The sequence below is a fragment of the Artemia franciscana genome, chromosome 12 (genome assembly GCF_032884065.1).
Source record: "Artemia franciscana chromosome 12, ASM3288406v1, whole genome shotgun sequence".
Lineage (NCBI taxonomy): Eukaryota > Metazoa > Arthropoda > Branchiopoda > Anostraca > Artemiidae > Artemia > Artemia franciscana.
In genome coordinates, this window is record NC_088874.1 from 39,800,459 (window position 1) to 39,825,120 (window position 24,662).

Consider the following 24,662-nt stretch of genomic DNA (forward strand, 5'->3'; position numbering starts at 1 on the left):
ATATATATATATATATATATATATATATATATATATATATATATATATATATATATATATATATATATATATATATATATATATATATATATATATATATATATATATATATATATTTATACAAAACTAGTTCAAACAAGTTGACTTATGATAATTCTGAATATTCAAAAAGTTTAGTTATGAATTAATTAAAAATTAAAACTAATATAATTGTAAAAAAGCCAGGCCGTATCCAGGGGGAATAAGGGGTTGCCCCCCTGTCCCCCTGAAGTGTTTTTCCTACTCTTAAAACGTAATAAAAATACATATAAACAGATTTTTGATGCGTTTTCGAAAGTTTTGTGTAACAACCCTCCCCCACAAATAAAAATCCTGCATATGGCCCGAAATATCCGAAAACTTGTATTTACGATAAAACTTTGCTTTCAAGATAAACCAAAATAACAGTAATTATTCTTGAACCAATTTTAAATCAAAGGCGGTTAACTCTTTACTAAGCTAGTATATGCCTAAAGAAGGACCTGTAGAGAAGGAAACATGTTAAGAAACCAATTCATACTTCAGAATAGGCAGACTAATTGTAGCTAACACATTTTGCATGGAGTCCCGCCATATTTTATCCCCCCCCCCTAATGTGTAAATATATAGCCGAAATTATATATTTCCAATCTATTCTCCCAATGCATCTGCATCTATTCTCTCAATATTCCAGTCACCTTTGCAGTCAGCACAGTAAAGGGAATATATTCTTATACTGTGGTAGTCAGCAATGATGATTTTACATCCATGAACTTAGCTATTTAACTTTTAAATAGTTCCCATGTCCTTTGGGAAAAGACAACCCGGATATCTGTTGTTGCTGAGCTGCTTAAAAAGCCCCCTTTTCAAATACGCAATATTAAATACGTATTTAAAACGTTTTCCGCGAATTGGATGAGCAGAAATGGAAGTCAAAACATACAAAGAATCTATGTCAAAAGATAAGGATAAAATTGTGACTGAAGTGTATGAAAAAATTCCTACCTATAAAGACGATATTACCAATCCAAAAGGGCAAGGTAATCATTTTTGGTGTTAGTCTAAAGACGGGTGTCGGATATTTCGATAGCCTTGCAGACTCAAAGGACTGCAGGTACATACAATCTTGTTTTTTTTTGGGGGAGAGGGTCATAAACTTAAAAAACAAAGAAAATTGGTAGCATTAATCTATGGCCGGAAAGAAAAATTACTTGTACTTATGTATTGTACCAAACACACTCAAGAAGTGCAGTTATGTTCATAATAATGAAAATACCAAAACATGATAAAATATAATAAAAATTAAGGGGGGGGGAATATATCAGAAATAGGTTAAAAACCAATTCTTACCCCCCACCCCCTGATGTGCAAATGTTTGGGTAAAATTCTAGCTAATTGACTTTGCTATTTCGGAAAGGGTTTAGGTTAGGAAAATGAAACTTTCAGGGGTGGGTCTACAGGCTAAAGTATGTCCCGGGAAGGTATTTTGAAGCAACTAGCTCCACTCCTCCCTCTAGAGGGCCCTGACCTTTGATGACCTTTAAAAATATGTGTGTTATAAAAGTGAAACCTTGCAAAATAGATCTTCTGCTTAATTGAAGTACAACAAAATTGTTTTCAGCTACACAACTTTGCTCAATTATATTTTATAAGGTTTTAAAGATATGCAAATACATTTCCTAAATTAAAAAAAAAAACAAATTGATATGGCTCAAAATTCTACTCAAATAACAGGAATTACATTTTCAGAACTAAAGGCAGAGAAAGGGCAACTGGTAACTGAAAATTAAGGTAAAATGTTTTGTCAAAATTTCAATAGGTATTGTAATGTAGGCAAATTTCAGGGCCCTCTAGAGGGGAAGGAGTACCATTCTTTGGGGGAGTTAGGGTGAGGGGGGTTAATTCTGAAAAATTAGAAAAAATGAGGTTTTTTAACTTACGAAGGAGTGATCGGATCTTAATCAAATTTGATGTTTGGAAGACTATCGTGTCTCAGAGCTCTCATTTTAAATCCCGACCGGATCTGGTGATATTGGGGGGAGTTAGGGGGGAACCTAAAATCTTGGAAAACGCTTAGACTGGAGAGATCGGGGTGAAACTTTGTGGGTAAAATGAGCACAAGTCCTAGATACATGATTGGCTTAACCGGAACGGATCTGCTCTTTTTGGGTGTTTTTTAATTCTAAAAAATTAGAAAAAAGGGGTATTTTTAACTTACAAAGGAGTTATCAGATCTTAATGAAATTACATATTTAGAAGGACCTCGTAACTCAGACATCTTATTTTAAATCCTGACCAGACTCGGGGACATTTGGGGGAGTTGGAGGGGGAAACCGGAATTCTTGGAAAACGTGAAAATCAAGGTATCTTATGAATGGGTGACCGGATCTTAATGAAACTTGACATATAAGAGAATCTTATGTCTCAGATGCTCCACTTACAATTCGAATTGGATCTGGGGACAAAGAGGGTTGGAGGGGGAACAGAAATCTTGGAAACCAGAAATCTTGGAAACCGCTTAGAGTCGAGTGATCGGGATGAAACTTGATGGGAAGAATAAGCACAAGTTATACATACGGTATTGACATAATTGGAACGGATCCCTTCTATTTGGGGGAGCCGGGGTTGTTAATTTGGAAAAATTAGAAAAATTGAAGTATTTTTAACTTAAGAATGGGTGACTGGATCTTAATGAAATTTGATATTCAGAAGGAACTCATATCTCAGAGCTCTTATTTTAAATCCCAACCAGATATGTTGACAGCGGGTGGAGTTGGAGGGGAAACTGGAAATCTTGGAAAACGCTTAGAGTAGAGAGATCTGGATGAAACTTGGTGGGTAGAATAAGCAAATGTTGTAGATACGTGATTGACGTGACTGGATCCGCTCTCTTTGGGGGAGTTAGGGGGCGGGGTGCAGTACTTTGGCGAGTTTGGTGCTTCTGGACGTGCTAGGACGATGAAAATTGGTAGACGTGTCAGGCAGATGCACATATTGACTTTATAAAGTCGTTTTCCCCAATTCGACCATCTAGGGGCTGAAGGGAGAGGAAAAATTAGAAAAATTGAGGTATTTTTAACTTACGAGTGCGTGATCAGATCTTAATGAATTTTGATATTTAGAAGGACTTCGTGACTTAGAGCTCTTATTTTAAATCCTGACCGGCATTAAGCCTCTGATTTTCCTTTTAAAGCAATCTATTGATTCTTAGAATTTTGCTAGACCTCGCTCTTACCATATGAGCTCTTGGCTCTTCCGACCATGTGACAAGTGCCATATGAGCTCTTAGCTCTTGTTAGATGATGTATTTGTCCAACTATTGGTTAGTTTCAAAGGTTCTTTAGGGTTGCAAGATTTTTTTTTTTACTTTTGTAGCAAATTCATTTTAATGTAAATTGTGTTCAATATCTGTCATTTCAAGAGAAGCTTGAGGTCCATCCCTTCATCTGGGACACAGCAAGAGGTAAATGTTTAGTTTTGTCACAAGCTGTCTAAAGTGTGCATTACTGCATATGGCAAGATTCTGATGATCGCATATTGTTTTTTTGTCAATATTAGTGAAGCACATCCATTTTTTAGCTTTCTAAAATCCCCCTCCAACGAGACTAAAAATGCGTAAAGTGGGCTTGCTTACAGGTAACATTACCTATAGTGCAAAGTGTGTTATTCCATGATCCCCGCAGGCAGTGGGGCAAAGTAAGTAGTCTTTATTTATTCAACAAAGAGTGATAAAATTAAAAAAAAACAAGAGCTAAGAGCTCATATGGCACTTGTGACGAGGTCGAAAGAGCTAAGAGCTTATATGGTATGAGCTCTAACAAAATTCTAAGAATCAATAGATTGCTTTAAAAGGAAAATCAGAGGCTTAATGCCGGTCGAGATTTAAAATAAGAGCTCTGAGTCACCGAAGTCCTTCTAAATATCAAAATTCATTAAGATCTGATCACCCATTCGTAAGTTAAAAATACCTCAATTTTTCTATTTTTTCTATTTTTTCCTCCCTTTAGCCCCAAGATGGTCGAATCAGGGAAAAACGACTTTATCAAGTCAATCTGTGCAGCTCCCTGACACGCCTACTAATTTTCATTGTCCTAGCACGTCCAGAAGCACCAAACCCGCCAAAGCACTGAACCCCACCACCTAACTCCACCAAAGAGAGCGGATCCAGTCCGGTTACGTCAATCACGTATCTATGACATTTATAAGCGTTTTCCAAGATTTCCGGTTTCCCCTCCAACTCCCCCCAATGTCAACAGATCTGTTCGGGATTTGAAATAAGAGCTCTGAGATATGAGTTCCTTCTAAATATCAAATTTCATTAAGATCTAATAATCCGTTCTTAAGTTAAAAATACCTCAATTTTTCTGATTTTTCCAAATTAACAACCCCCAGCTCCCTCTTAGAGAACAGATCCGCACCAATTATATCAATCTTGTATCTGTAACTTGTGCTTATTCTTCCCATCAAGTTTCATCCCGATCTCTCCACACTAAGGGTTTTCCAAGATTTCCGGTTTCCAAGATTTCTGTTTTTCCCCTCCAACCCTCTATGTCCCCGGATCCGATTCGAATTGAAAATGAAGCATCTGAGACATAAGATTCTTCTATATATCAAGTTTCATTAAGATCCAATCACTCATTCATAAGACACCTCGATTTTCAGGTTTTCCAAGAATTTCGGTTTCCCCCTCCAGCTCCCTTCAATGTCACCGTATTTGGTCGAGATTTAAAATGAGAGTTTTAAAGCACAAGATACTTCTAAACATCAAATTTCATTAAGATTTGATAACCTGTTCGTAAGTTACAAATACCTCATTTTTTCTAATTTTTCCGAATTACTCCCCCCCCCAACTCCAAAAGAGTGCGGATCCGGTCCGGTTATGTCAGTCACCTATCTTGGACTTGTGTTTATTCTTTCCACCAAGTTTAGTCCTGATCTCTCTGCTTTAAGCGTTTTCCAAGATTTCCGCCCCCCCCCCTCTAATGACACTGGATCTGGTCGGGATTTAAAATAAGAGATCTGAGTTTTGAGGTCCTTCTAAATATGAAATTTCATTAAGATACTATCACTCTTTCGTAAGTCAAAAATACCTCATTTTTTCTAATTTTTTAGAATTAACCCTCCCCCCTCCTCCCAACTCCCTCAAAGAGAGCAGATTTGCTCCGTTTATGTCATTCCTGTATCTAGGACTTGTGCTTATTTTCCCACCAAGTTTTGTCCCAATCCCTCCATTCTAAGCGTTTTCCAAGATTTTAGGTTACACCCCCCAACTTCTCCTTCACCAGATCTGGTCGGGATTTAAAATTAGAGCTCTGAGACAAAATATCCTTTAAAACATAAAATTTCATTAAGATCTGATCACTCTTTCGTAAGGTAAAAATACCTCATTTTTTTAATTTTTCAGAATTAACCCTCCTCCCCCACTCTCCCAAAGAGAGCAAATCCGTTCCGGTTATTTCATTCACGTATCTAGGACTTATTATTGTTTTTAGCACCAAGTTTAATCCCAATCCCTCCTTTCTAAGCGTTTCCCAAGATTTTAGCCCCCCCCCAATGTCACCGAATCCGGTCAGGATTCAAAAGAAGAGCTTTCAGACATGATATCCTTCCAAAAATCAAATTTCATTAAGATCCGATCACTCCTTCGTAAGTTAAAAATACCTCATTTTTTTAAATTTCAGAATTAACCCCCCCCCTCCCCCAACTCCCCTAAACAGAGTAGATCCGTTCCGGTTATGTCAATCACGTATCTAGGACTTCTGCTTATTTTTCCCACCAAGTTTCATCCCGATCCCTTCATTCTAAGCATTTTTAAAGATTTTAGGTCCCCCCAACTCCCCCCATCACCCGTTCGTAAGTTAAAAATACTTCATTTTTCTATTTTTTCAGAAATTAACCGGCCCCCACTCCCCCCTTATGGTCAAATCGCGAAAACGACTATTTCTAATTTAATCTGGTCTGGTCCCTGATACGCCTGCCAAATTTCATTGTCCTAGCTTACCTTGAAGTGCCTAAAGTAGCAAAACCGGGACAGACAGACCGACATACCGACAGACAGACAGACAGACCGACAGACAGACAGACCGACAGAATTTGCGATTGCTGTATGTCACTTGGTTAATACCAAGTGCCATAAAAACCTCAAACTAGGTTTGTTAAATGAATATAGAATACAGATCTCGCCCTGCTGCCCGCGGGGCTCATGGACTAATACGCTTTGCTTTATAGGTAATGTTACCTGTAAGCAAGCCCATTTTACACATTTTTCGTTTGCCCCATGGAGGAGGAGAGTCAACCAGAAATTGATGCGCTCCTAGAATTAGCATTTCTAAGTACTATAGTATAGAAAGTATGCTGCTTTGCAGCATAGTTTCCAATTTAGAAAGCTTGTGACGAAACTAAACATTTACTCAGCAAAATGCCAATTTCAAAGCAATTGGTTGAAAATTTTGATGTTCCTCAGAATTTTTGGCATTTGTTTAAGCGTAAAAATTGATTAATTAAATTCACAAAATTAAAGAGTGATAGAAATATTAAAGCTTCATATTCAGAATCAAGCTGAAATCAGTAATGTAGACAAATTTGAGAAAATTCTTAAAAATTTAAATGTTAGAATTTATAAATATTAAAATAATGTTTATAAGAAAATTAATTAAAAAAATTAATGTTTATAAAAAATAATGTTTATAATAACATTTATAAAAAAATGTATAAGTGCTATATAAATGTTAAAATAAAATGTCAAATTCTTATATTGTAATTTTGGTTGACTCATACAGTCCTGACATACCTAAATCGCGCTTGCTAGTTCGAGATGTTTTACAATTTTTGGCCGATACAATTTTTTTCAAAGGAAGAGTGAAACCTAATATTTTTTTTATCTTTAGTGTTATGTTATTTTTTCGTCATTACTACGTTTTTTTTCTGTTTCAATTCTAAGTTTTATCATCGAGAGGAGACCCAAAAGATATTGAAGAGCTTGCAGGAGTTCACGACAAGCTAGAAAGTTACTTTAGCCTCGAATGCTTGCATAATACAAATTCTTATTCAAAGGGGGAAGGGAAACTGCCCACTTGCAAAATTATATGAGCTAATTAATAGAACCTGACATCTTTCTCCGCCATAATTTTTTATCTGGCATTTTTAATTTTTTTTTAACATTACTCTTTGTCTCAATTATAGGTTTTATTGGTGAGAGTAGACCAACAGATATTGAAGAAGCTAGGGGAGTTCACGGTGGCGAGACAGAAAGTTACTTTAGTGCTGAAGAAGGAGATCTAAGAGAAATTCGTGATTTTATAAGAACCCAAGACAATCCCTTCACAGGTAGACTTGAGCATCACGCATTACCTGGAACTGCAACTAAAGCTTACGAGTTACCGCCTCCACCGCCTGGCCATCGATCACCTGTTGTTGAAGAACCAGAAGAAGCTGAAGAAGGCTGGGAGTCAAGAATAACCGACAATAAAGAAGAGAAAAAAGGCAGGTTGAGTCATTTACGAATTTCGAAGAATTTTTGATTTGATAGTTTCTCTGTTTAAATATGTCTTGCTTTTTGCATGTCATTCTGCTCAAAACTTGTGGAACTTGGCGATACTAGGTAAATTAATTTTCGAAACACGATGGCAAAGAAGTTAGTTTCAATTCCATTGGTTCCTTGTGTTGGTACTTTCTTTTTAGCAAATTCATTTTCTTAATAGCTTTGGTGCAAAATTTGGAAGAAACAGGAAAAATATTTTTTTTTATTCAAAAATCCGGCCCTTTCGCTTTTGCCAGATCAGTTTGCTTTTTGCCTATGTTTTTCAATCAATCAAACCCTCAAATGATATTTGAATTACCTCTTTTCTTCTAAGTGATGAAGCTTTAAACTTTCCGCAGGCAACTTTAGAACTTTTCTGCTCCTGAGAGGAAATTTGTTTTTGTTTTTTTTTTTGGCGTCGGTTTTGTGTTTTCAATTAAGCGCTAGTTAACAGAATTTTACAAAGATATCGATACACAGACTACGCAGATGGACTACATATACTTACTACATATGCTACTTTTTATATTCTTTTCCTGACAGTAAAGTTTTACTGCAAAATTTGGGTTTGTTTGGTGAATCTGTGTAGGGCTTATATAAGACTCATGGGCTCAAGGGTTAGCCTCATGTGACAGATTTAGTAAAGAGTTTGCCAATGCAAATACCTTTGCCACGTACTACATACACCGCTACACCGCTGAGGCCGACCCAGAAAATCTACGCACCGAACGTACCAGAGAGATCTGCTAAGCCTAAAAACCTCAATCCAACTGCAGTGGGAGGATATGCTGGTAGAGGTGGAGGCAGATCTAAGGTCTAAGGATATCAACATTACATGTATTTGGGCATACAGTATTTAATAGCTGAGAATACAATACATCCTCATCCTCACATATATATATATATATATATATATATATATATATATATATATATATATATATATATATATATATATATATATATATATATATATATATATATAGTAGTAAGTAAATTTTTTTGAAAACAGATGAAAGTAGGAAATAATGGATTCAATTGGGTTGGACCGGATTTTGGTCGAAAGAATTAAATTGGAATTATGAAAGATAAAAGCAGAGCACAGGAAAAGTTCGGCTACGCTAATAACAACGTCAGTATGTCTCAAAAATCTCTAACGGAGAATTTAGAAGCTTGCATTACTGTATATATTTATGGTGTGCTTAAGCATATTATGCAGATGTCCACTGAAAAGTGTAAGAAGCTGACACTGGAGAAACCAAGCCTTTGACCAAAAAGAAGCTTCTCAGTAATAATCTACCATAGAGAACAAAGCAATAAAATAAATTTTAGAAAGTATAAATTCCCTTGGGGGGTTGGCGGGTAGAACTTAGAAGTTTGAGAAAACATTTCATATAAAATCACTAGTTTTGCAGCCTAGAAAAGAGTAGTCAAAATTTAAAGGTCGAAATGAAAACATTTGAGCGATTTCCACCGTAGGAAAGAAGTTGTTGTTATAAAAGCCTGTTGAATAGAAACTAATTTGTTTTCCTAGAATTTAAGCATCCTCTAAAGAAAAATAGCGATAGCAACACTAAATCAAAACAACAATTCTAATACAAATTAAAGTGTAATAATATAATATAGGCCATGAAAGTAACATTGTTAATAACCGGGTAAAAATTTTACAAAATATAGATAATTATATTTGAGTTTGCACTGATGGAGTTGCACTGCGCCGCCATTCAAATCAGAAGTACGCCTACAGCATATTTTTTCAATGAGATACTTATTGACGTTAAAATGAATAATATTTAATAACAATGCTAAATATATAATAATGCTAATATATAATAATAGTCATAATGCTAAAACAATTTATATACGCAAGAAAATCCTAAATCCAATATTATTAGAAATAACCTTGTTGTACACACTCAATGAATTTGTACTTACACTATCTACTTCCTAGATTGACATTGTTTTAACCTATTGATTGGTCTCGCTTGTTTCCCGGATTGACCGCAAATTCTCTAAATGTTTTTGGGATATTCGTTCTTATTTTTGAACTTCTACTTTGAATCCCCCCAAAAACATACGTTAATGCCCGCAAACCAAAGCTCTTAGTTACAATGCTATAGTATTTAATGCCATCAAGAGGAGTAGCTCATATTGCTCCCTCTTAAAATGATGGAGGGGGAAGGTAAATAGTTTCGCTGAGATAAGATATTCTGATTCAGATCAGTAGAATCTTGATATTCTAGAAATCTAAAACAAGATAGGTATAGTAATCAATAATAAAATCAATAATAATAAACACAAATGCAAAAATTTTCAAAATAAAAACAGTAAAACAAACTACAATAAAAAAATTTGCTCATGCTTGAGAAAAATGGATTAAGAGGGATTTGAAAGAAGTGAAAAAAAATACTGGACTAATACTCCCGTTTTGAGAAATCAGATTCCATTAAATGTTTATCCAAAATTACTTATTCATATATATATATATATATATATATATATATATATATATATATATATATATATATATATATATATATATATATATATATATATATATATATATAACTTATAAAATGACGGTTTAGCCTAGTAAAGATAAGACAAAACAGATTAATTTTTTTAGTGAAAAAAACTAGAAGTTTCTTTTTAGTGACAAAAAATATATATATATATAAAATTTTGTTTGTTTCGGAAAGTGATGCGCGTGGGAGGGGTTGGTTACCCTCCAAACACTTTTGACTATGAAAAAGGGCACTATCCCTTTCAATTTCTAATCGAATATGCTCTTTTTGAAGTTTCCACGACAACTCCTTTTATGCCAAGTAACCCTGGTCTTAAAAAAAAATACATTGTGCCCACGTCACTTTTTACTTAGGCAGTGCTATTGCGCTTGCGCTGCCTAAGAAAATGATTAAACTAAATCCATAACAATATCAGATAAACATAGGAGATCAATACTGATTTATTTCATTAGCTTACCTCATTAGATAGCTCTTACATTTGGAAACTTATTATTATTTAATTGAAATTTTGTTTTCTAGAAATGAATCCAATTGACCGACCAACAATAGTTACAGGCCCTCCATACCCAACCATTCCATCTACCCCTGCTGATGTTGGAGGTATTGGAGCACCTGTTACAAATCCAAGTTATACATCCTCGACGTATCCAGCGGGAATAGTGAGTGACGTCGGAGGGTCTAATCCTCAAATGAAATGTATTGTTTTAACCGGTTTTGGAGGAGCTAAAAATGTGAAATTGATGATGAAAGATAGACCTCAGCCCCAGCCTAATGAGGTTATAATTAAATCAAGAGTTTGGTAAGTTGGATCTAATCTTTTTTTAATAGAGCATAAATAAATACGAATAAACAAGGATGCTAAGTAGGGCCGTATCTCGAATTTTTGCTTGAGTGTGGGAGGGTATCATGGTCAGTGTGGGGGGGATAAACAAAAACTACAAAACGTGTCAAAAAATGTTGATGCATTTTTTTACTTTTTACAAGTCGGACAAATATTTTGGAAGGAGGGGTAGGGTTCAAACCCGGTGACCTCCCCTTTCCACCTGAATGCGGTCTTGTAGTTAAGATAACCCCCGGGCATCACTTAGATTCTTGCGGAAAATGTGAAAGTTGGAATTAATTGAATAAAGTTTGTCTATTCAAAAGTAAAAGAATTATAACTTTTTTTTTAATTAGAATTGATCTATTTTTTATTCTAAGCTTCAATTGGACGTCATTTTTGAGGGATTGGAGGCTCAATTCGGAAATCAAAATTTCTAGAAGTATCTTTTAGAAAGTAATCAAAAATTCAGTGATACATAGAAAATATTAGTCCTCCAAAAATTCCTGTGGTCGTGGCTATTCGACGAATAATCAGAACTTAGGATAAATAAAAAGGTAAAAAAGGTAAAGGATCCGGCATTAGACTTTATAGTCCCTACCGGCGGTGCTGATCTCTATTTCTTGGCCCTTCAGTCAGGAAGTGCAATGGGGAGTTGGGAGCCAACCATCCTGTGCTTTCGCACACCCTTCCTGTTTACCTTCCCCAGATTTCTCCAGGTACCCATTTAGAGCTGGGTCGACTCTGGCTAAGCTTACAGAGTCACGCCACTGACCCCCGTCCCAAACTGAACAATTGGGTACACTGGGATTCGAACCCGCGTCCTCTCAGACGAAGGATCCTGAATCCAGCGCACCAATCCACTCGGCCAGGACAGCCTTAGGATAAATAGTCAAGAGATATATTCTAAATGGAGTTTTAGCTCTGGTTTTGCAGAAGAAAAAGTAAATCAGTAAATCAGAAGTACTTAGTTTTACAGTTTCGTCCTGTTTTCTGGATAGTCTATTTTCAGAGATAGTGTCAGAATCGTTCGGATTAAATTCTAATATTTTTGTCGCGTCATCGTAATTCCGGCTTCTTCATCAATTGTTATTTTCTTGGCTGTTGATTTTTTGTGGCACTTGGTATCTACCAAGTGACATATAACGATTGCAAATTCTGTCGGTCTGTCTGTCTGTCCCGGTTTTGTTACTTTGGGCACTTCCAGGTAAGGTAGGACGATGAAATTTGGCAGGCGTATTAGGAACCAGACCAGATTAAATTAGAAATTGTCGTTTCCCTGATTTGACTATCTGGGAGGGGATTGGGGACGGTTAAATCGGAAAAATTAGAAAAAATGAGGTAATATTAACTTACGGACGGGTGATCGGATCTTAATGAAATTTGATGTTTGAAAGATATCGTATCTCAGAGGTCTTATTTTAAATCCTGGCCGGGCCCAGTGACATTGGGGGGAGTTGGGGGGACCTAAAATCTTGGAAAACGCTTAGAGTGGAGGGATGGGGATAAAACTTCGTGAGAAAATAAGCACAAGTCCTAGATACGTGATTGACATAACCGGAACGGATCAACTCTCTTTGGGGGAGTTGGAGGGGAAGGGTTAATTCTAAAAAATTAGAAAAATAAGGTATTCTTAACTAACGAAGGGGTAATCGGATCTTAATGAAATATCGTATTTAGAAGGACCTCGTAACTCAGATCTCTTATCTCAAATCCCGATCAGATCCATTGTCATTTGGGGGAGGGGGACCGTAAATCCGGGAAAACGCTTAAATCGGAGGGATCAGTATGAAACTTGATGGGAAGAATAAGCACAAGTCCAAGATATGTGACGGAAATAACCGGACCACATCCGCTCTCTTTGGTGGAGAGGGGGGGGGGGGTAATTCGGAAAAAATAGAAAAAATGAGGTATTTTTAACTTACGAACAGGTGAACAGATCATAATGAAATTTGATCTTTAGAAGGATCTTGTGCTTTAAAACTCTCATTTTAAGTCCCGACCAGATCCGGTGACATCAGGGGGAGTTGGAGCGGGAAACCGGTAATCTTAAAAACCAGAAATCTTGGAAAACGCTTAGAGTGGAGAGATCGGGATGAAACTTGATGGGAAGAATAAGCATAAGTTATAGATACACGATTGACATAATTGGAATGGATCCGTTCTCTTTAGGGACACTGGGGTTGTTAATTTGGAAAAATTTGAAAAATTGACGATTTTAACTTAAGAACGGGTGACCATATCTTAATGAAATTAGATATTTAGAAGGAACTCATGTCTCAGAGCTCTTATATCAAATCACGACCAGATCTGTTGACATTGGAGGGATTTGGTGGGGGAAACCGGAAATCTTGAAAAACGCTTATAAATGTCGTAGATACGTGATTGACGTAACCTCCATCACAGGGGCTGGGGTTTAGTGCTTTGGCGAGTTTGGTGCTTCTGGACGTGCTAGGACGATGAAAGTTGGTAGGTGTGTCAGGGAGCTGCACAAATTGTCTTGATAAAGTTGTTTTCTGCGATTTGACCATGGAGTATTGAGTATTTCATGGACCATGAGGTATTTTAACTTACAAGTGGGAGATCGGATCTGAATGAATTTTGATATTTAGAAATACCTCGTGACTCAGAGCTCTTATTTTAAATTCCGACCGGCATTAAGCCTCTGTTTTTCCTTTTAAAGCAATCAGTTGATTCTTAGGATTTTGCCAGAGCTCATAGCATATGAGTTCCTGGCTCTTGGGTCTTCCGACCTCGTCACAAGTGCCATATGAGCTCTTAGCTCTTGTTTCTCGATGCTAAGAATCGGTATTAACTGCAGTAGATTCTCCTTTATTGTTTACCAATACTGAATAATGTTTGCCGTTAATCCCTAAATCTACAACTAATCCCTAAAATCTACAACCTCTACAACCTCCCTAAAATCTACAGTTAATCCCTAAATCTACAACCGAGCTGCTGTGAAAAGTGGCTGCAAAGTCAAAAGTCAAAAAATTCTTCGTTACTTTGGACGTTGTATCAGATTAACGACGCTTCTTGACTACTAAAGTCCCTGCGTCGGCCCTGCAGTGCATTTCTGCAGCATGATTCGATCTCTGGGTCCCGTATTACCAAGCTAAGGTCAAACCCACTGCGCCACCACAGGACGAAAATTTGGGTGGTCCGGGATTCGAGTCTGAAACCTCTCGCACCCTAAGCGAGAATCATACCCCTACACCACAAGCCATTCGTTACTTTGGACGTTACTATCGAAAGTTACTTTTGAAATTTGGCAGGATCCCCTGGGGTTGAGATATAAACATACAAACAACACTTTTCTTTAAATTAGTCTCGTCAACCTCAGTGATGTTTCCAGTCCCATTTTGCTTGCTATTGAGTTGTTAACTCTTTAGACTAAGGCAATTCGCTCACTCATCCTCTAAATTTATATTCTGCAGCATTTTGCCTCTTTGGGCGAAAGTTGAGGTTTTGCAGCACAAAATAGCCGAGATTTTTCTTGTTGGTCATTATGGGGTCTTTAAACCTTAGTCAAATGTTTTCAATAGTGGCAACTCAGGGGAGTATTTTAGATTCCATTTGATCATAATTTTTAAGGGACTATGGCTTATTTTGATATTCCGGAAAATTTCTTCTTGAAATTATAAATTCCTGGTCTTCCTTCCACCTCTTGAAAACCATGGAAAAGCGATCCTCCTTCCCCCTCAGACCAAAAATTTTTGTCTAGTGTGTGCTAATTCAAATTTTAGTTTTCAGTGGTATCAACTTCCAAGATATTATGACTCGTCAGGGTGTGATTGACAATCCACCAAAAACGCCATTCATCATGGGAGGTGAAGTTGGCGGTGAAATAATTCAGTGTGGAAGTGCAACAACAAAATTTCTGGTAAGTCTTAGGGGTGAATTTTTCATTGATTCGTCGATTTAATCCATTGCTTCAGTAGCTTGGCAGACCGCTTCCAAAAAAAACAATTGATATTTTAAAGATGCACCTTTTAAATATGTCAATTTCAGTTTTTAGACTCAGTATATTCAGTATCAGTACCAGTTTTATATCTGCAGTTATCAGTTTAAATGTATATTTATCAGTTCTTATACCTCTAAATAAAACGGAATTAAGACAAAAAGTAGTCACAGAACATCTGTTAGATTGTAAAAAATTCCCATAATTTGCAGCCAAGCAAAAAAGATACCTCAGCCTTTAGGAGGCCTGAGGGCAGTGGTGCCAATTCATGACAATGCTGGAGGAGGAACAAATATATTTTTCAGTCAGGGAGGGAATTTTTTTCAATTGAAAGAGACAAATGGGGTATTTTCAATAAAAATACCAAAAGCAGGGTGTTTTTCAGAATCTAGGGATAGGAGGGATCAAATGTTCAACTCCACCCCCTTGACAACACTGGCTGAAGGGGCAATATCTCAATCCTATTTGTGGTAGCTTCTGTTCGTTTTAGGTTTAATTTGGTCATTCATTATAATATTTTGTGTTAGGTTTCATTTGTTCATTTATTGTAATTTCTGCTATTTTCAGTTTAAGCTTGATTATTGCTTTTAACTTTCGCTCATTTTAAGTTTAACTTGTTACACCACTTTATTTGTGCTTATTTATACTGTAGTTTCGTTCTTCACTTTTCGTTTGAAAACTTTATTCGAATGTGTTTTTTTTTGTAGATTCTTAAAAGTAGATTTTTATGGCACTTGATATTAACCAAGTGACATATAGCGATCACAAATTCTGTTGGTCTGTCTGTCGGGCTGTCCCGGTTTTGCTACTTTAGGCACTTCCAGGCAAGCTAGGACGATGAAATTTGGCAGGCGTATCAAGGACCGGGCCAGATTAAATTAAAGATAGTCGTTTCCGTGATTTGACCATCTGGGTGGAGTGGGGGGTCGGTTAATTCGGAAAAATTAGGAAAAATGAGGTATTCTTAACTTACGAACGGGTGATCGGATCTTAATGAAATTTGATGTTCGGAAAGATATCATGTCTCAGAGGTCTTATTTTAAATCCCGGCCGGATCTAGTGACATTGGGGGGGGGGGAGTTGGGAGGGGGATACCTAAAATCTTGGAAAACCCTTAGAGTGGAGGGATTGGGATGAAACTTGGTGGGAAAAATAAGCACAAGTCCTAGATACGTGATTGACATAATTGGAACCGATCCATTCTCTTTGGTGGATTTAGGGGTGGAGGGTTAAATCTGAAAAATTAGAAAAAATGTGGTATTTTTAACTTACGAAGGAGTGATTGGATCTTAATGAAATTTGATGTCTAGTAGGATATCGTGTCTCAGAGCTCTTATTTGAAATTCCAAGCAGATGCAGTGACATTGTAAGGAGTTGGGGGGGGGGACCTAAAATCTTGGAAAACTCTTAGAGTGGAGGGATCGGGATGAAACATGATGGGAAATATAATTATAAGTCCTAGATACGTGATTAACATAACCAGAATGGATCCGCTCTCTTTGGGGGCGTTGGGGGGGGGGGTTAATTCTGAAAATTTAGAAAAATGAGGTATATTTAACTTACGAAGAAGTAATCAGATCTTAATGAAATTTGACGTTTGGAAGGATATCATGTCTCAGAGCTCTTATTTCAAATCCCGACCGGATCCGGTGAAGGGGATTTTGGGGGGTGGAACCTAAAATCTGGGAAAACGCTTAGAGTGGAGGGATCGGGATGAAACTTGGTGGTAAAAATAAGCACAAGTCCTAGATACGGGATTGATATAACCGGAAGGGATCTGCTCTCTTTGGGAAAGCTGGGGGGGGGAGGGTTAATTCGAAAAATTAGAAAAAACAAGGTATTTTTAATTTACGAAAAAGTGATCGTATCTTAATGAAATTTCATATTTAGAAGGACCTCGAAACTTAGATCTCTTATTTTGAATCCCGACCGGATCCAGTGTCATTAGGGGGGGGGACCGGAAATCTTGGAAAACGCGTAAAGCAGAGAGATCAGGACGAAACTTGGTGGAAAGAATAAGCACTAATCCAAGATAGATGACTGACATAACCGGAACGGATCCGCTCTCCTTGTTGTAGTTGGGGGGGGGGATTAATTCGGAAAATTCAGAAAAAATGAGGCATTTGTACCTTATGAAACGAGTGATCAGATCTTGATGAAATTTGATATGTAGATGGATCTTGTGCTTTAGAACTCTCATTTTAAATTCCTACCAGATCCGGTAACATTGAAGGGAGTTGGAGGGGGAAAACAGAATTCTTGGAAAACGTGAAAATCGAGGTATCTTACGAATTGGTGACCGGATCTTAATGAAACTTGATATATAGAAGATTCTTATGTCTCAGATGCTCTACTTTCAATTCGAATCGGATCCGGGGACATAGAGGGTTGGAGGGGAGAAACAGAAATCTTGGAAACTGGAAATCTTGGAAAACGCTTAGAGTGGAGAGATCGGATGAAACTTGATGGGAAGAATAAGCACAAGTTATAGATACGAGATTGACATAATTGGTATGGATCCGTTCTCTTTGGGGGAGCTGGGAGTTGTTAATTTGGAAAAATTAGAAAAATTGAGGTATTTTTAACTTAAGAACGGGTGACCGGATCTTAATGAAATTTGACATTTAGAAGGAACTCCTGTCTCAGAGCTGTTAATTCTGACAGGATCTGTTGACATTGGGGGGAGTTAGAGGGAGAAACCGGAAATCTTGGAAAACGCTTATAAATGTCGTAGATACATGATTGACGTAACCGGGATCCGCTCTCTTTAGGGGAGTTAGGTGGTGGGGCTCAGTGCTTTGGCGAGTTTGGTGCTTCTGGGCGTTCGAGGACGATGAAAATTAGTAGGCGTGTCAGGGAGCTGCATATATTGACTTGATAGAGTTGTTTTCCCCGATTCGACCATCTGGGGGGCTGAAGGGAGAGGAAAAATTGAGGTATTGTTAACTTACGAGTGGGTGATCGAATCTTAATGAATTTTGATATTTAGAAGGACCTCGTGTCTCATATCTTTTATCTTAAATCCCAACCGGCATTAAGCCTCTGATTTTCCTTTTAAAGCAATCTATTGACTCTTGGAATTTTGCTAGAGCTCATACCATATGAGCTCTTGGCTCTTCCGACCTCGTCAAAAGTGCCATATGAGCTCTTAGCTCTTGTTTTTATACATCAGATAAGTGTCTCTTTACCCACAGCTCTTCTCCTTGAACTTGTTTATGCTACAAAAAAACACCCTTAGATGAGGACACTCCTTTGCGTAGTTTTCAGTACCAAGAAAAAGAAAGTTAAAAACCAACACGTCCCTAGAAAAGCCGACGACGTGGGCGACCAGACTCTAGCAGCTCCTGCCGTTGGTACTGATCTCTGCCTCATGGCCCTTCAGCCAGGAAGTACAATGGATAGCTTTTGGTCAGCCATCCTATGCTTTTGGACACTTCTGGCTTACCTTCTCCAGATCTCTCCAGGTACCCATTCAGAGCTGGTTTGACTGACTAAGCTAACAGAGTCCCACCACTAATCCCCTCTCCAAGCCAAATAACCAGCGATACCATTTCTCGAGCTCCTGTCCTCCAGGACAAAGGATATCGAGTCTAGTGTACTAACCACTTGGCTAGCACCTAGTTTGTCCATGGACTTGGTGTAATCTAGATAAAAGTGTATTCCCAAAAAAAACATTTTTGCAATCAGGCAGTATCAGAGACATTACGCGAAACTATACGGGTTTGGGAGCTGTATATACATTTATATATTTTTATATATACATTATATATTTTAATACATTTATATATTTAATACATTTACATATTTTTTTCATTACAGCCGGGTGATCGTGTCATTGCCTTTCCGGAATTTCGAGCTTGGGCTGAATATGTTGCTGTGCCTGAAAGATTATGTTTTAAGCTGCCAGATACAATTGATTTCCAAGATGGAGTTGCATTAGCATTAGACAGTGTGGTTGCTGAAACGGTGCTATTTGAGCTGGGCAATTTAAAACCAGGGAAAACAATTCTGGTACAATCTGCTGCAGGAGGTGTGGTAAGTAAAGAAGTTCCTTTTTGTTCATATAGCTCAATTTCTTTAGAAACTTAGAGGGGAGGCAGGGAGAGTATCCGCTAGAAATTATTAAATATGTAATACCCTTTAGATGCCTGAAATCTCTAATAAGAGTCTTAAAATCTTGGAATACTCTTAACTCATACAGCATAATTTATCATGGTTGCAGCAGTAGTTGCAATCCAGTAAAGAGCGAATCCAGTAAGCAGTAAGTAAAATTTTAAAAACATGGTCTGAGAAAAACAGGCTAATGAGAAAAAATTGCCATCTAACACTGAATCAGGAATGTTAACTATTGTTTCGGTTTATCTTAGAAATAAAAGCTTATTGCGAAACAAATTCATAGAGGTTTTGAAAAAGATCCTGAAACCCCTCGAAAATGGCGTCAGATCGAAATAAAAAGTGCCACGTTGGAATCAGCATGGTCGAAAACCTTGTGTATGATAATTACAACTCCTTCGACTTGGCTTCGTTTTAAGTTCCAACTTCGCTCTTTACTTCCCTCAAAAAAACTTATGTTTTTTTTTATTAATAACAAGTAAAAAACAATGAAAATATTGACGGATAAAAATGAAAATATTTGGGGGAGCATTAAGATTTTAGTTTTTATTTATTAAATACTTCTTTTGCCAAAGTGTATAACCTTTAACTTGCATGATTATGTACCTTAAAGCCTGAATATGTTTATTTATATGTTTATTATATGTTTATTGTTTACATGGCTTTAGGAAGGAGTGTTAGATTCCAGACTTTCAATTTCAGACAAAAGATGCATATTTTTTAAGTAATAAAGTATATATGCAATATAGATTAGTACACTTTTGGTTGTAATCGCTTCACTTTTAACCTTTTTTTTTTTGAAGATTAATCCGCTTTCTTTCGGAATTCTTTTCTGTCAAGAAGAAACTTATGAATGCATAGGGTTACAACTAGCTGATATTTTAATAGTGTTTTTTTTTTTGCTATTTTTCACTCTAAATATTATAAGCAGTAGAATAATTGACAATTTCTCAGAATTTCCATGTTTAACCTTGGATTGCATCCCTGTAAGATTTGGTAGATTGCTCTTTAAAATGCTAGTTTTTGTGAAAAACGAAGTTTTTCTCTCGGGGCTCCCTCTTTATATTTGGCTCTGGGGCTTGTGGGGCTTGTTTCTAATAAGAGAAATGAAGCGTGACCATCAAAGTTGATAAATTATCGTAGGCAAAGCCAGACGCTTTGAGGTTAACTCCCTCCATCCATCAACTGATATCCAAAAAAAATATTCGTGTACACTAATGCATTTATCGCTTTAACTATATCAAATTATTCTATTATTCACTTAAATCCTTAAGCTCGCAATTCTTCCCCTTCCCCGCCCATAATTAACCACAGTTATGTTCAGCTAGTATATATCTGCTTTTAGTTATCTCCAAAACAACGCCATTAATTGTTTGTTGTCAGTCCTAAGAAACCATGGTGTTTATTAGCCCTAATTATGTTAGTTTTTCCTTGCTTTGTGTTTGACTTGGTTACTTGTTGTAATTTTTGTTCGTTTTGCGTTTTATTTATTGTGGTTTTATGCTTGGAAGATTATTTGGCTTTATTTCTGCTCATTTTTGGTTTATTGGAGCTGTTTACTTTTTTTTGAAAAACCTTTTCTGTGAAAAAAGTTCTTTGAATTAATTTTAGGTATGAGATCAAGTCAACAATATGTACAAAACCTTTATGGCAAACCAGCTGTTTTTTTTCTTCTAAAATCAAAAACAATTCTCCCCATGATATTCATCCTTGAAATTTCTTGCTTAAATTTGACCAACAACGATTTCAATTGTGGGTCGTTTTCATCCACAATATTGATCAACAAAAACTTTGTTGATCACTAGAACATGAATGTTAGTCAGCAATGTTGCCAGAAAGGCCTAAAAATGCTGACTAATTCGCTTGCAGTGATTACTAAAAGCAATAAAAAGACTGTTGACTTATGACTACAAAATCCTCTGAAATTATTTTTAGAAGTTTGACTCCAAATGCTACTTATTATAATTGTTTGGCTGTGACAAATTAAAAAAAAAACTTAGTGATTTTTTTCAATATTTAAGAAGATAACATTAAATATTTAATAATAAATAAAGAGGACAACAGTCAACACCACTTTGAGATTCAGAAACAAACTGTTAATCCAGGGTTTGAATATATCTTTGATCTCAATGTATTCCTGATAAGAAGCAAATTAAATATTTATAGTTATTTTTGGACACTTTTATTTAATTAAATAAAAAAAAACCATTTTTTTAGCTGAAAGTAAGGAGCGACAATAAAACTTAAAACGAACAGAAATTACTCCATATATGAAATGAGTTGTCCCCTCCGCAATCCCTCGCTCTTTACGGTAAAGCCTTTAATTGTTTTAAAAAGTAGAATTGTGGCAAAGAGTCAAACTTTAGCGTAAAGAGCGAGGGATTGCGGAGGGGACAACTCATTTCATATACGGAGTAATTTCTGTTCGTTTTAAGTTTTAATGTCGCTCCTTACTTTCAGCTAAAAAAATTAGTTTTTTTTTATTTAATTTCTGAACGTTTTTGAATTAATGCATGTTTGGTTTTGACTCTCCGCACATAAATTATTAAAATGAAATTTGTATATTAATCCTTCTTTTGGCTAAATGGCTTTCTCTTAGTTTTGATCAGACGATTTTGAGAAATAAGGGGTGGAGAAGGAGGCCTAGTTGCCCTCCAATTTTTCGGTTTCTTAAAAAGGCAACTAGAACTTTTAATTTTTAACGAACGTTTTTATTGTTAAAAAAATACGTAACTTAAGAATTAACTAACTTAACAAACTTTCATAATCTTATATTTTTTTATTATGTATACGAGGGGGTTTATACCCTCGTTAATACCTCGCTCTTTACACTAAATCGTAAGTTTTGTCCTAATTCTTTAAGAATGACCCCTGAATCAGAAAGGCCGTATAATAAATAGTTGAAATTACTAAAAATACTTTAGCATAAAGAGCGAGGTATTTATCTCCTCCTAAATACCTCGCTCTTTATGATAAAGTATTTTTAGAACCCCTCATATGCGTAATAATCTCTGTTCGTTTTAAGTTTCAATGCTACTTCTTCCTTTCATTTGAAAAAAACGTTTTCATGTTTATTTTTCATTGTTTTCTTATAGTAATGCTAGAGAATCCTGCGCCCTTGTCATTGAATTTTTCTTCCCCCATGACAGATTCCTCCAAGGAAAGATCCTCCTACATAGCCCCCTCTCCTCAGCCCCACACCCAAACAAAATAAAATCCCCCTGAAAACGTCTGTACACTTCCCAATAACCATTACTTTATGTAAACACTGGTCAAAGTTTGTAACTTGCAGCCCCTCCCCCAGGGATTGCGGGGGAGTAAGTCATCCCCAAAGACATAGTTATTATGGTTTTCGACTATGCTGAACGAAATGGCTATCTCAAAATTTTGATCCGTTGACTTTGGGAAAAAAATGAGTGTGGGAGGGGGCCTAGATGCCCTCCGATTTTTTTGGTCACTTAAAAAGGGCACTAGAACTTTTCATTTCCGTTAGAATGAGCCCTCTTGCGACACTCTAGGACCACTTGTCGATACGATGACCCCTGGAAAAAAAAAACAAACAAATAAACACGCACCCGTGATTTGTCTTCTGGCAAAAAATACAAAATTCCACATTTTTGTAGATAGGACCTTGAAACTTCTACAGTAGGGTTTTCTGATACGCTGAATCTGATGGTGTCATTTTCGTTAAGATCCTACGACTTTTAGGGGTGTTTTCCCCTATTTTCCTAAATAAGGCAAATTTTCTCAGGCTCGTAACTTTTGATAGGTAAGACTAAACTTGATGAGACTTATATAGTTAAAATCAGCATTAAAATGCGATTCTTTTGATGTAGCTATTGATATTAAAATTCAATTTTTTAGAGTTTTGGTTACTATTGAGCCGGGTCGCTCCTTACTACAGTTCGTTACCACGAGCTGTTTGATATATGTTATCTCGCCTTCCATTACGTTTTCATTATCTCTCCCATGAAAGTTCTAGCTCTCAAAAAAGAAAAAAAAGATGAAAAGCAGTGCACGCCTATTCGTTGATTTCCTTTCTTTCGTTGATTTTGTGTGTGTATTTGTTTTTCTATTTGTGTTTTTTTTTTATTCTTACTCCATCATATTTACTTATGTATCGTGTGGGTGAAAAAAAAACTTAAAATTAAAGATGAAAACAATCAACATCACTTTTCAGATTCATAAAATAAATGGCTAATCCAGTTCCATGAATATTTCTTGGATCTCGATAAATTCCTGATAAGAAGCCATGTAAAGCTATTTCTACACGTTTATTCAATCTATATTGTCTCTAATTAATTTCTCTAATTAATCAGACTTTTTTGTTTGTTTCAAAGAACTATTTAAAGCCGAAATCCAGTCTGCAAAAGTAGACCTATGTTAGCTTGAGAATATCCTAGTAGGTTAACCAGTTTAGTCGACAATAAGATGGTTGGCCAACTGGTACGGAATCCAGCTTTCTTTTCCTTCATGAGCATTCTGAAGCACCTGAAAATAGAACTATGCAGCATTGGGTTAAACTAACCCTTAAAACCCTAGAAGCCGTCATACCCGAGTTGTTAGCACGTTACACTTCTGATGTCGGATGATGATGTCGGAATCCTCTCAGACCCAGAGAAAGCTCAAACTATACTCAATAATGTCGCAGATTGCCAAGAATTGAAAAGTCATTACAGGGAAAACAAAATTTATGGCAATAAATCACTGATCCTTTTTCGCTAACTGTATATCAAGTACGATTGGATCAGGTCGGCTGCTTCACATATCTTGGCTTCCAGCTTAGTACTGATGGATCTTCAGACGCCAATATTAAAGCAGTGACGGGATCCAGGTGGGGGTGCGGGGGGCACACCCCCCCTAACGTAATGATAGGTTTGGGATGGCTTGCTCTAGTTGGGGTTGGACGATGTAACCCTTCAAAGTAATTTTTTTACTTGGTTTTTAATAGTTGAGTTATAAATAAGTTTTTAATTGTTAAGACTGTTTTTCCACACAAGTTTGAAACAAAGTTTCGTTACTTTGTGTGGTGTCTATTATATTTTACTCTGTTAGATAATGCATACCGGCTAAAAGTATTTATTTAAATTGAGATTTATCAGGGGAATCTGTCCGTATTACCTCAAAAGCCAACTGGGAGGTGAAAATCTTCATTTCAGATTAAAAAGGAGGGGAAACTAAAAATCATAGCTTCTTTAGGCTGTCGAAATGGTATTTCAGGATTGTGCTGTCACAGCAGAGCTGAAAAATTTAATAATATTTAAATAATTAATAATTAAATAATAATAATTAAATAATTTTTCTATTTTCTATCAAAGATTTCAAGTCTTTCTATGGAACAGAGGCGAAGGAATTGATTACTCATTACTTTTTTTTGGGCTGGAATAAAATCTGGGTTTGCTTTTTTTGCGAAGCGGGGTGGTACATTGTTGTTTTTGGGAGGATTTGTATAATAAAAATTAAATGCATGAGGAGTGCAAAGATATTACTAATTTACGTTTTGAAGTTCGGTTAGCCAATGGTGGCCCGTTTACTGCCTATTTTCATCTAATTAAAGTTCTGCGTTATGACATATCACCGCCTCTGTTCGTCTTAAGAAATTAAAATTAAACAGAAAAAAAATAAGTTTTTTATAACTGAAAGTAAGGAGCGACATTAAAACTTAAAACGAATAGAAATTATTCCGTATACAAAAAGGACTGTCCC

At 36.4% G+C, this 24,662-nt stretch overlaps 1 protein-coding gene across 2 annotated transcripts in view; it reads left to right on the forward strand.

Moving 5' to 3' along the window:
- The first annotated feature begins 899 nt into the window (after window positions 1–899).
- LOC136034117 (synaptic vesicle membrane protein VAT-1 homolog-like) overlaps window positions 900–24,662 on the forward strand; it is a 40,686-nt gene continuing 16,923 nt past the window's right edge. For both annotated transcript variants that reach the window (XM_065715263.1, XM_065715264.1), the window contains exons 1-5: window positions 900–1,058; window positions 7,201–7,500; window positions 10,582–10,861; window positions 14,636–14,765; window positions 18,663–18,878. In XM_065715263.1, coding sequence (XP_065571335.1) covers window positions 944–1,058; window positions 7,201–7,500; window positions 10,582–10,861; window positions 14,636–14,765; window positions 18,663–18,878 — 1,041 coding nt within the window. In that variant the 5' untranslated portion in view covers window positions 900–943. The remainder of the gene's footprint in view (window positions 1,059–7,200; window positions 7,501–10,581; window positions 10,862–14,635; window positions 14,766–18,662; window positions 18,879–24,662) is intronic.